The following is a 13,516-nucleotide window of genomic DNA, read 5'->3' as shown; positions in this document are numbered from 1 at the left end:
ACGTGACTTGTCCAAGCTCTTGTAAATCACGAGCAGAGTAGAAATTACAGCTTGGGAACTCTCCTAGTAGGTTATTCAAGACAATGAACCTAACTCTCTCCATACAGGTCAGAAAGAACCTAACAATCAGTCTTTGTAGAAATGCTTCTAGGGTGGTGGGCTGAGAGTGAATGGCTAGCCATTCAGTTTCCAGTATCTTTCCATTTAAAAAAAAGAAGAGTCTGAACATAAGGAATAGAATTAACTACAATGTTTTCCTTTCTTTTTAAGAAAGATCCTTAACTTACAGATAATGCATTAAAGTCAAGCATCTTTAAAATTTACATTAAAGATCTTTGTTCTCTGGTGTCAAAAATGTACACACAACTCCTTTTGAACTACCCATGTATGACCTACTCATGCAGATGTAATTCCAAGCCCATCCAAGCCCACTGCCAGTCTGCATCTTGCCATACAGTGGTATCCTCCACCATCTATAAAACACCATTCAGATCACATAAACTAACACGCACATTAACTTTTGGTAAAAGCAGTCTGAGGAACTAACCATGCTGCCAAAATTATTTTCCTGCCAAAGAACAGTTTTTATTTACTGTCATTTGAATTGTGCGATTCCTTGTTAGTGTACATAATCAAAACGTTATTAGGTTGGTTCAAAAGTAATTGCAGGTTTTCACTGTTGAACTCTGCCATTTGATATTTGAATTCATTCTTAAATAAATGTAGTTATGTTATACATCATTTTAATGTGCACTTCTCACTTTATGTTTTTTTTTTGCTAATGACTTATTACTTGCTGTTTATATTTATTTTAGATTGCAGAAATGGTGTTAGATAGAAAGCAAATTTGAGTGATTTTTTTATTCATCATGAAGCTGCAGAGACAATTTGCAACATCAACAACGCATCTGGCCCAGCAACTGCTAATGAACATACAGTGCAGTGCTGGTTCAAGAAGTTTTGCAAAGGAGACGAGAGCCTTGAAGAGGAGGAGTGCAGTGGTCGCCAATGGAAGTTGACAATGACCAGTTGAGAGGATCACTGAAGTTGATCCTCTTACAACTACACAAGAAGTTGCCGAAGAACTCGATGTCAACTATTCTAGTCATTCACCACTTGAAGCAAATTGGAAAAGTGAAAAAGTTCAATGAGTGGATGCCTCGTGAGCTGACATAAAATAAAAAAAATCGTTTTGAAGTGTCTTCTCTTATTGTACACAAGAACAATGAACCATTTCTCGATCAGACTGTGACGTTTGACAAAAAGTGGATTTTATATGACAGCCAGCTATGACCAGATCAGTGGCTGGACCAAGAAGAAGCTCCAAAGCACTTCCCAAAGCTAAACGTGCACCAAAAAATAGGTCATGGTCACTGGTGGTCCACTGCCAGTCTGATCCACTATAGTTTTCTGAATCCCAGCAAAATCACTACATCTGAGAAGTATGCTCAGCAAATCAATGAGATGCACTGAAAACTGCAATGCCTGCAGCCAGCATTGGTCAATAGAACAGGCCCAATTCTTCTCCACACCAATGCCCAACTTGTATGTCACACAACCAACACGTGAAAAGTTGAAAGAATTGGACTACGAAGTTTTGCCTCATCCGCCATATTCACCTGACTTCTTGCCAACCAATTACCACTTCTTTCAGCATCTCGACAACTTTCTGCAGGGAAAACGCTTCCACAACCATCAGGAGGCAGAAAATGCTTTTCAAGAGTTCATCAAATCCTGAAGCACAGACATTTATGCTACAGGAAAAAACTCATTTTTTCATTGGCAAAAATGTGTTGATTGCAATGGTTCCTTTTTGATTAATAAAGGTGTGTTTGAGCTCAGTTATAATGATTTAAAACCCACAGTCTAAAACCGCAATTACTTATATACCAACCTGATAACTGTATAGGACTTCCCTGGCGATGCAGTGTATACGAATCCGCCTGTCAATGCAGGGACACAGCTTCTATCCCTGGTCCCGGAAGACTCCACATACCGTAGGGCAACTAAGCCCGTGCACAACTACTGGAGCCCACAGGGTGCGCACACTAGGGCCCACGAGTCGCCACTGCTGAGTCTGTGTACCCTGACTGAGTCTGTGTGCCCTGACTGAGTATGCCCTAACTGAGTCTGTGTACCCTGAGTCTGTGTGCCCTAACTGAGTCTGTGTGCCCTAACTGATCTGTGTGCCCTAACTGATCTGTGTGCCCTGAGTCTGTGTGCCCTGAGTCTGTGTGCCCTGAGTCTGAGTACCCTGACTGATCTGTGTACCCTGACTGAGTCTGTGTACCCTGACTGAGTCTGTGTGCCCTAACTGAGTCTGTGTACCCTGAGTCTGTGTGCCCTAACTGATCTGTGTGCCCTGACTGAGTCTGTGTACCCTGACTGAGTCTGTGTGCCCTAACTGAGTCTGTGTGCCCTAACTGAGTCTGTGTGCCCTAACTGATCTGTGTGTCCTAACTGAGTCTGTGTGCCCTAACTGATCTGTGTGTCCTGAGTCTGTGTGCCCTAACTGATCTGTGTGCCCTAACTGAGTCTGTGTGCCCTGAGTCTGTGTGCCCTGAGTCTGTGTGCCCTAACTGAGTCTGTGTGCCCTAACTGATCTGTGTGTCCTAACAGTCTGTGTGCCCTAACTGATCTGTGTACCCTAACTACTGAAGCCCGCTCACCTAGAGCCTGTGCTCCACAAAAAAAGGAGCCGCCACAATGAGAAGCCCATGCACCGAAAGAGTAGGAGCCCCTGCTCGCTGCAACCAGAGAAAGTCCATGCAAAGCAATAAAGACCCAGTGAAGACAAAAATAAATTTTTTAAAAAACTTAAAATTAAAAAAAAGTAATTGTATAATCCATTCCTAAATATCTATGACTCTTACAAAACAGCATTTCTAACCCAAGAAGAAAGGTGTCTGTTCAGGGAGTTATTATTTTCAAGAAAGTGAGTTAAGTAATAGCTTGCCTTCGAGGAGGATTTAAAGTACACCTTCCTTAGAGAAGTAACAAAGCAATCAGTATTGTGATAGATCCTAAATAAAAAACCAAAACACCAACAATGTAAAGAAAAGTTTTATTTTTGTTTTAAAAATCAAAACCACATCCTTAAATTTTATGATCAGGCTTTCTGGCATAAACAATAGTCAGTGCAGAGGGAAATCTGGCCATTTTCTGTTTTACTGATTTATTTCAAAACAAAACCCAGAACCTTTGTTAAAAAGCCAGGTTTTCGTGGGCCCATATACTGAAGAGAAACAAAAAATAGCTACCTCCCAAAAAGAAAGACAGAAAGAAAGAAAAAAAACAAAACGTGGAAGTAAGCTAAAAGTCTGCCCTGCCATCATGGATTAGACGAACTCTACCACTTGTCCATTAAAACCTCAAACTGCACCAAAAGTTGCCACTTTTGTGAATATGCTTTTATTTCATAGTAACAACATCATGGAGGGAGTGTCAACCAGTATGAATTCCCTATCTAGGTCAAACTGCAAAAACATTTTGGCATGTGTGTTAGGGGGGAAGGTCAGCTTTTGTCGTCGTTTCATTTTGTTTTTGGCTGCTCCATGCAGCTTGTGGGATCTTAGATCCCTGACCAGGGGTTGAACCTGGATCACAGCCGTGAAAAAGTGTTGAGTCCTAACCACTGGACCACCAGGGAATTCTCCCAAATTAAGTATTTTTTACATGGTGTACAAGTTCATCAGGTAACATAACATGCAAACTCTACATGTACTGAATCACTAATGTGAACATCTGAAGTCTCACTTAAAATTCCATTTGGCCACTCAGTCTCTAGAAAGGTTTAAATGGCAGGCAGGCAAGCAAGCAAAGACATGGCTCAGGGTAGGTGGGAGAAAAATCACTGGAAGACATATTTTTAATATCTTCCTCCCCATATTCACTTCAAAACATGGAAGAGAGTCAAATTAGAAATTGGGCATGATTTAAGTCACTGTTATAACAAAGGTCAAAGCCTTGACATGGTGAATTAATTTCTAATTGAAGGAATATATTTCAAGTACCACCACACAGACCCACAAGGATCTAATCTGAGACAGACTACTGGATTTTACAAATCAACCTCACACAGATAAGTCTGCTATAACATCCCTAAGAGCCACTTAAACACTGACAGTGACAAGGACTGGAATGCTCAAGCTCTTAGGAAGGTCCATCTCCCTTACCTTTAACTCAACTTCTCAGGCTTTTGTTGTGCTTGATTACACCACAGACTACACCCTCTTCCTCCTTTCACTTGGTAAGGAACCCGCCTGCCAGTGCAGGAGACATGATTTAATCCCTGGGCCGAGAAGATTCCCTGAAGGAGGAAATGGCAAACGACTCCAGTATTCTTGCCAGGAGCATCCCCATGGACAGAGGAGCCTGACATCCATACGGTTGCAAAGAGCTGGACACTACTGAAGCGACTTAGCATGCAAAACCCCACTTACAGTAATCCTTCCCCCTCCTTCCTACTTGGTATTCTCTTCCTCAGGCTAAAAAAAATCTGTTTTCCAAAGTTGAAAACTAATCCTGCTCCAAGAGCTATGCTAACATGTTCTGTCTCTAGGGTTAGTCTGTTCCTAAATTAATCTCTTACTTACAAACTTAGATGGGTCGGAAAGTGAGGGAGGATGTAATTGTTCTTAGTCTAACGCCGGCTTCCAAAATATCAAAGGAGGCAGGTTATATACCTCTACCTCTCACATTCTATACTCAGCACCTTCTTCCATTCAACAGAATCCATACTGAATAAAGAATAACCTTCTTCCTAAGTCTCTCAAGCAGTGGATGGTCTGAAAACCAAGAGTTCTCAATTCACATCCATCTGGAAGAATATTATTTAAAAAAAAAAGAAAGATCAGAAAATAGCAAGTATGACAAAGATGTAGAGAAACTAGAACCCTTGTACACTCCAAGTGGGATGTAAAATGGTGCGGTTGCTGTGGAAAGGTATGGCAATTCATCAAAAAATTAAACACCAACTTACCATACGATCAAGCAACTCCACTTCTGGGTACGTACCCCAAAGAAGGGAAAGCAGTGACTCAAACAACCATCTGTACACCCATGTTCATAGCAGCATTATTCACAATAGCTAAAAGGTAGAAGCAACCCAAGTGTCTATTGACAAATGAATGGATAAACAAAATCTGGTATACATAAAATGGAATATTACTCGGGCTTAAAAAGAAAGGAGATTTTGACACATGCTACCACATGGATGAACTTTAAGACATTATGCTCAGTGAAATAAGCCAGTCACAAAAGGACAAATACTGTACAATTCTTCAAGGTTTCTAGAGTAGTCAAATTCACAGAGACAGAAAGTAGAACAGTGTCTTCCAGACAAGACTAGGGAATCAGTTTAATGAGTATAAAGTTTTAGTTGGGAAAGATAAAAAGGTTCTAGAGATGAATGGTGATAGTGGTTATACTGCAATGTAAATATACTTAATACTACTGTACACTTGAAAATTGTTAAAGTGGTAATTTTTTGTCATAGATTTTTATCACAAATTTTTTAAAAGTTTTTTTAATTAAAAAAATAAATAAACAAAAAACAAGATTTGAGAACGTCAGGTTCAAATTAGGGAACAAGTCCCTACATTTGATCTCTCTTTTCCAAACTGTCTCTCACCTGCCTTTTTCCTCTGTGTATGTGTTAGTCGCTTAGTCATGTCCAACTCTTTGCGACCCCATGGACTGTAACCCGCCAGGCCCTGCTGTCCATGGAATTCTCCAGGCAAAAATACTAGAGGGAGTAGCTATTCCCTTCTCCAGGGGATCTTCCCGACCCAGGCAATGAACCTGGTTCTCCTGCATTGCAGGCAGATTCTTTACCATTTGAGCCACCAGGGAAGCCCTCTTCTTCCCTACAGTGCCAAAACCTCAAGTTCAGAAAAACACTGCCAAGGAAAGAGGATTTCTCTCTCAATTTCTACTTAATTGTAAGCTGACCCTTGAACAATGTGGTTTTGAACTGCCTGGATCCACTTACACATGACCCATATTTTTCAAAGGTAAATACTACAATACTACATGGTCTGGTGCTGGCTGAATCCATGGACATGCAGTAACTGCAGATACAGAGGGCTGACTATAATAATATGTGAATTAACCCCTGCGCTATTCAAGGGTCAGCTGTAACATGGAAAAATTTTTTTAAAATTCCTCATCATGGAAAATTGTTTCTGATTTGTATCATTTAAATAAAATAATATTAAGAAGAAACACATCTAAAACCAAGAAATATACTCTAAACCATGTCTAAAAACTATACCTGTATTTCTTCTTCTGCAGCTGCCATATCATAGTTTCAGACAGCTCAGTGGCATAAATTTCTTCAAAATGAGGGCTCATGATTTTTGTGACTTCTCCATCTCCAGCACCTAAATCAAGAAGTCTATGGGTTTTCCAGTCTGGATTAATTTTAAGCAGTCTCTGAAACTGATCTGGTGAAAACACAAACATTGAGCCTCTTCCTAGCAACCTGGAAAAGAGAAAAAGGACAAGAATGGATGACTCTGTATGAAATAAGCACTCCCACCCAACATCCACACAAAACAGTGACATGGCCCCAACAGCCTCCTGAACTTACAAAATGCTTATTTTATAAGATTATATGATTAAAATAGTCATCGTCTATATGATTCATGGTTAAAAAGCAAAGTTAACAAAGTAAGAAAACACCTCCAAGTATCATCATCTGTGTCTGAGGCTGCCAACAGTACACCCAAAAGAGTGGGGACAGGGAGAGGAATAAAAGGGGTGAAGGCAAGAAGGAAAATATAAGAAAAGAGGACTGTGAAAAATTGAAGTCAAAATAGGAAGGAGTAATAGAAAACATGTATATCAGTTTAAAAAAATGTCAGGCCAACAGAATCAGACCACAACACTAGCCAATAACTCTGAGCAGAAAAAGCAAATTGGCGGCAGGGGCGGGCGGGGGAAGCCACTTACAATATGAAACTGAACAATGAGTATAAAAAAATAGGTCTAGATAATAGATTTTAAAGAGACACTAGAGAAAAGAGGAAGAGTGGTCCTTGTGATATCAGTTAATTTGCATTTAAAAGTAGATTCATACTTGGGTCAGTTTGTATGTTATACAATTGGCTAGGTCCTGTTATTTCTAAAAATCCTAAAAAATCTCTAAAACTTAGTAATGTCTTTGAAAATAGAGGAATTAAAATAGAGATCAAAGAGTGCTCTAAGAAAAGCAGCTACAGATCACACCAACTCTCAAGGAAGCATCGTCTCAGGAAATAAAATGTGTCCCCACTTAGAACTTGTTTTCTAGCTCCGAAATCCTAGTCTGTCCAGGGCAGGGATTCCAAACTTCCTGTAAGCAGCAGCAGCATTTCTTTAAGTGAAGCAGATGTTACTCAGACAACATAAAATGTAACAGGAGAGCGGAGAGCGCCAGCACTGCTGCCAGCCCGCTTCTACCCTTTCTCTGCAACCTGAAGCAGCTCCAAAGGCACTTCCTCTTCAGACCCAAGAAAAGTCTGAAAACCACTGGTCTAGGAAATGGCAGGGAAATCAGTACTGTTCTGCTGCTTTCTGGAAACAATCATAAGGTACAATAAGCTTGTTATGCAGTGACTGGAAGGATGTGTGCAACTGGGTGTTCCTGGTAAGACTGGTTTCAGAAAAAAATTAAAATTATGGAGCGAGTTCCTCCTCTTCTTTCCCTTAGGAGAGGTCAACCAACTCTAACAATGTGTTTGCAGTAAATCTTTCTGCCCCACAGAAATGCTAAAAAAAATGGGAGAGGGAAACCCTCAGAGATTTTCACCAATGCAACCACCTCCCATAGAAAACTTCATCTCCTAAACTTTGTCTTTAACTCTCAATTGCTCCTATCTTCTAATGGGAAAACAGGATGAAAAAGAAATCTGAGAAAAGGAACTGAACTTTCTGAAATAGCTATGTAAAACTTCACAGAGGAACCACAATCAGAATAAGAAGAGGTAAAGAGAAGTTACAAGCTTGGGGGAGCTTAGGGGATGCATGTTTCAAATGTTGGTGCCCACCTGCCATAGAACCAAAAGTAAACTGCCAAACAGTTACATGGCTTAAGCTTTCCCAATTATAAAATAACACGCTTCCCTAGCCGTATCTTTTGGAATCTAAGGACCCGTGATATGATAATCATAAAATCCTAGAGCTAGAGGTCACCTGAGGTCAAAGCTCATGTCGAAAGGGCACCAGAGAAAGAAGCATTGTCCTATATCCAAAGATCATGAGCAACAGAGGCTACACCAAAAGATTTAAACAAAACCTCACAACAACAAAAAAATCTAACTTCATTGAGCCCAAATGACCTCTGCCCTCTAGAGAGCACTGGGGGTAAGTGGGGAGGGTTTGGGTGGCCACAAAGATTGGAGGGTGCTACGGTCACTCAGCGGGCAAGGAATGCCAAGATAATGACTTTGCTCAATACAGGTTTCTGGCAAACACATACCATGGAAAGGCACAGCTCTCTAATTTGTCCTGAAGTCCCAACGTTAGTGATGTCCATGTATGCATGTGTGTGTGTGTGAGAGAGAGAGAGAGAGAGAGAGAGAGAACCATTCTAGATTCTCTGGCCTAAATTCTCTCTAGATTTGGAATCTACAGAGGAAGTATGCCTCCCTCCCCACTCCCACCCCCACCCAACCCCCATCCACATGCTCAGTTATGTCTGACTCTTGTGACTCCATGGATTGTAGCCAACCAGACTCCTTTGTCCATGTATTTCCCAGGTAGGAATACTGGAGTCGCTGCCATTTTCTGCCTTAGGAGATCTTCCTGACCCAGGCATCGAATACCATGTCCCCTGTGTCTCCTACCTTGCAGGTGGATTCTCTACCACTGATCCATCAGGGAAGCCCAGAGGAGCTATACCTCCTTACAAACATCTTTATAAAAGAACACAGGTATCAAGTCTCTCCTTTCTTGGTTTGCCCCTTTCCCACAAAAAGGAAGTCTAATATGTATCTTACTTTTTTAATTCAAGAAGGTTACCACACTAATTATTTCTGTAAGAGATAGCCACTCATGATAATAAGCTACCACCACCATGGAGAGAAAGTACCAATGGGCTCAAAACTAAGCTTTCAGCTGAGAAGAGGGTACAGGGCAGGAGATGTTTTTGTTCTATTGCGGGAGGGGGCATTGAGGGTGGATGGAAGGGGTGAGGATGGGGGTTATTTAAAAAAGAAAAGCAGAAGAACTGTAGATGAGGGAAGCCAAAGGGAACTTAGTATTGCCCCTCTGACCAAAATGTGAAATCCCAGAGCAGAGAATTTTAACCAGGGGCCAACAGGGGAGAGGTAGGAGGAAGGGTCAGAGTTTGAAATCTCCCCAAATTATATACAAAATGTTGAATGTAAGGACTATTTGAACAGAGAATTTCTACCTTATATCACTTTCAAAGAGGTACAGAACCCCAAAAAGGCTAAAAATCACTGCTGTGGTGACTAGCCTGGTCCTCTCCCCCAACAAAAAAGGTATAGAACAGAAATTCAATGCAGTGAATTTTAGAAACAAAATGGCAGACCAAGTTGTATAAATTCAACTACCAACACAAAAATAACAACTGTTTGCTGAAGTCAATTTAAGGCAACTTCATATAAACAATGAAGAAAGTTAAGTAAGAAATCTTGAGAAATGGCTCATGGTGCCTGAACACATATTTAAGGACCAGATGACAGACTGGGAGCCAGACAAGACATTCAGTAGAAGCTGGCTCCAAACCTGCAGAGAAGAGAAAGTGGACCTGGCCAGTAGCTGTAAGTGGCCCAACAGGCTTTTCAAGCACTGAGCCCCGCTGCTTCTCTCTTTGGAGTTGGATTCTTAGGCTTTGGGGTTTGAAAAGTTGGATGAGAAAGGATAAAAATATTCCTACAGTGTTTTCCATAGATTTAGGTGAGCAAACCACTTGAGGGACAGAGAATTTCACAAGTTTACAAAATCCTGGTGAGTCTAGACATTACATAAGAACTGAGGGAGAATCCGTCACTCGAACAAGCCACCATTTACTGCTGGGCTGAAGTAAATTAGATCCTTCCCCAGAACACCTGCTTCTGGGAAGTGTGCTTATGGCAAAGATCTTAACTCTTTGACCTATAGCTTGGTTCCAAGTATCCTGTTCCTCTCTAACAGATCAGCAGCAGGATAGGCATTACCTGGGAATGGGTTAAAAACTGGGACCACAGAAAGTGTGGTCCCACCCCAGACCTACTGAGTCAGACTCTGTACTTTAACCAGATGCCCAGATGATTTCTGTGCACATCAAAGTTAGGAAGCACTGTAACTCCCATCACAGAAATACAGAACAATGAGGCTGTTTATCAAGTTATAGGGAATTTTAAAAGCAACCTGCCAAGGCTGAGACACAGGGCCAAGGATTCTGACTGCAAGTGTTGTAGCTGTGGAGATGGTCAACATCTCAGTGAGGTAACTTTTCTTTTTTCCTAGACCTAAGGATAAAGAAAAAATTATCCAAGATTCACTTACCCATTGATAGATGTTCTAGACATAAACAGGCTAAAAACAGATGACACAAAAGAGTGATATAATTGGATAAATAGCCAGCCCGATTTCTCAATGCTGTTGTTTAAGAAGATCTGTGTTCCTTGATCAAGGTAACTCTGAACAAAGACAGCCTGGAGTGACTCGCATAATTTCTCTCTGTTGCACACATACCACTAAAAAGAAAGAAGAATAAGAAAAATGAAAACATAGAACTGAAGCATCATCTAAAAAATCCAAAAATGAAAAACAGAAGACTAAATTGAATCTAAGATTTCCAAATACCATAAATCTCATGGCACTTTGAGAATAATCAACTCTTATATGACCCCTATAAGGTATAAAATACTTCCTCCTACCTAGTTTCTGGTTTAACCCTCATTACCTTCAGGGCAGGTAAGAGAGTGGAGGAAGGGTGAAGAGGCTTGCGAGTCATGCAGCTTGGTAGGTGACAGAGCCAGGCAAGTGCGTTGACTCCTGGCTCAAAACTTCTAGCACTACGCCCCGCTGTACCCCGAGATCAGGAGAGCTCTGGCGGCCTCTCCTTCACGGAGATTCAACGCAAGAAGGCAGTAACTACTAACATTAACCTTATTTTTTATCTAAAAACACTCAATGCAGTGATTTAACTCGAAGCCACCAAACAAACCAATAAGTAGCAGCATTTAATATTCTAGTGACCAGGGACTTCCCTGTGGTCCAGTGGCTAAGATTCCATGTTCCCAAAGCAGGGGGGTCCTGGTTCGATCCTAGTCAGGCAACTAGATCCCACATGCTGCATCTGAGAGTTCTCATGATGCTATGAAGATTCAAGATGCTGAGGGCTGCAACTATGACCTGGTGCAGCCAAATAAGTAAATTAAATAATTTAAAAAAAAATTCCAGTGACCATATTTAGCTATCCTTTTTATTCTGGGCTATAAAGAGACCTGTAGAAATACTGGTGTGCTTTACCAGATCATTTAACACTCTAACAAACAGGAGCCAAATGTGCTTGAGAAAGGTTAAGATCTTACTTAAGGTCATATGCAAACAATAAGAAAACAAAGTAATAACATGCTAAGAAGCAGATTGCCAGGAACAGGCAATACCCAGAACATACTTTTTAGAACAAAATTCAAGGACCTCAATTGTGGCTAAAGTGTGACCTTGTGTGATAAATGTTTCTCATTTTCACTCAGAGTTAGTACACCAAGGGGGGAAGCAGCCTGTGGGGTGCAGCAGCTTCAGAGTGAGCCCACCATCAAGTCCTGGCTCAGCCATTCCTGTGTGGGAGCTCAAAGAATCACTTAAATCTCTGAGACTCTGTAAATTCATCACTGGTTTCTGTCTATCCTGGTAGGTTATTCTGAGGATTAAACAAGTTAATGCAGGCTTATCCTCAATACGGGGCCAGACACGAGACTCTTATAAGAATAGCAATGAGATAAGGGTCCTCTAACACGGCCTGATAAATAAAAGTCAGTCCATTAAGTATATGATGAAACTGCAGAGTAGATCAGTTACTATTAATCTGTTATCAACTAAGAAACAATTTCCCCCAATGAAGAGACAAAAGTAACCTGCTTAGCCTGACAAGTATGACCATTCAGCAGCAGCAGGTTTCCCGTAACTGCTAACGTAACTGATGGACCAATTTTACAGTCATCCTAAGCTTGCTAAATATTGGAAGAAATCTTGGGTAACATTCCCAACACTAACGCTGTTATAACCAAACAAGCACATTAAAGTTTCAAAGATTAACTAATATTTTTTACAAACTCTGTGCCCTGACTTGATAAACCAAATCTTTCAAACTGCTGATGGTTTTGTGTTAATTTACCATTCAAAACACTTGTACCAAAACTTCTTGAACTTGATACTCTTTTATTTTTCCCACTATATGACAAGCTATGAAGCTTCTTACATTCACTGCCTACATTTTTTATCTTCGTCTGAAGATGTTCGTGCTTAACCATTAACTAATTCTTAATACTCATTGTGCCTGAAGTTATGCCCCAGTGCCGGTCATAAACCATTTTTTTATTACACTCCTGACCTCCTGGTTCACATTCTAAACTGTAATACTGAAGCCATCCTAACTTTTATTTTCTCTTAATCCTCTGAAATGACTAATCAGGATGAAACCCATCACCTGGGTAATAGGCAATCAGGTACATTCTATTACTGCGGACAAGAAGTCATTCACGTGGAACAGAGGAGCTAAGAATTCCTTGGCACCCACTTGTAAGTGGACAACCAGAACAATAATGAACTCTGACTTCCAGAACTAAGGAAGAACTGGCACCATTAACTGCAAATAATGCTTACAAATGCTCCCCTCCCCCCAAAAACGTCTCAAGTTTTTAACAGCATTTCTCTCAATTCATCAATATTAACACATGTGGTTGAACCTTTACTGCCAGACATATCTTTCAGAAAAGAAAATGCTTACTGATCAAAATATGCTACTGAATAAAAAGGAGTAATGCTCTTCTCTTTAAGATGAAGGTTGAAATATATGTTCCTCCCAACAATTTGTATGAAACAAATGTCAATTCCACGGCATTATTCATAATTACCAAAAAGTGGAACAATTCCAATGTCCATCAACTGATGAATGGATAAACAAGATGTAATTGATCCATACAACAGAATATCAATCAAACACAGAAAGGAATGAGGCACTGATTCCTGAAATTTGAACTATGAATATTATGTTAAATGAAATAAGCCAGTCACAAAAGGCCACAGATTACACGATTTCATTTACACAAACTGTCCAGAATGGGCAGATTCAGAGACAGAAAGTAGATCATGGTTGCCAAGGGTTTGGGGATAGGAGACAATGGGGAGTGTCTTCATGATAATGAATATGGGATTTCGTTACCAAGTGATGAAAATGTTCTAAAATTAAGACAGTGGTGATGGCGGTACAACTTTGTGAAGTCTACTACTAACCATTGTACACTTCAAAAGATGAATTTTACAGTCATGAATTATATCTTGATAAAACTTTAAAAAA

General features: G+C 40.4%; 1 protein-coding gene across 2 annotated transcripts in view; it reads right to left on the bottom strand.

The window, feature by feature from the left end:
- METTL9 (methyltransferase 9, His-X-His N1(pi)-histidine) overlaps window positions 1-13,516 on the bottom strand; it is a 47,347-nt gene that overhangs the window by 24,552 nt on the left and 9,279 nt on the right. For both annotated transcript variants that reach the window (XM_061153000.1, XM_061152999.1), the window contains exons 2-3: window positions 10,498-10,688; window positions 6,275-6,484 (exon numbers count right to left, since the gene is read on the bottom strand). In XM_061153000.1, coding sequence (XP_061008983.1) covers window positions 6,275-6,484; window positions 10,498-10,688 — 401 coding nt within the window. The remainder of the gene's footprint in view (window positions 1-6,274; window positions 6,485-10,497; window positions 10,689-13,516) is intronic.

The sequence above is a fragment of the Dama dama genome, chromosome 10 (assembly GCF_033118175.1).
Source record: "Dama dama isolate Ldn47 chromosome 10, ASM3311817v1, whole genome shotgun sequence".
In the NCBI taxonomy this organism is placed as follows: domain Eukaryota; kingdom Metazoa; phylum Chordata; class Mammalia; order Artiodactyla; family Cervidae; genus Dama; species Dama dama.
Note: the sequence above shows the minus strand (reverse complement) of the source record. Positions and strands in the feature narration are given on the sequence as shown.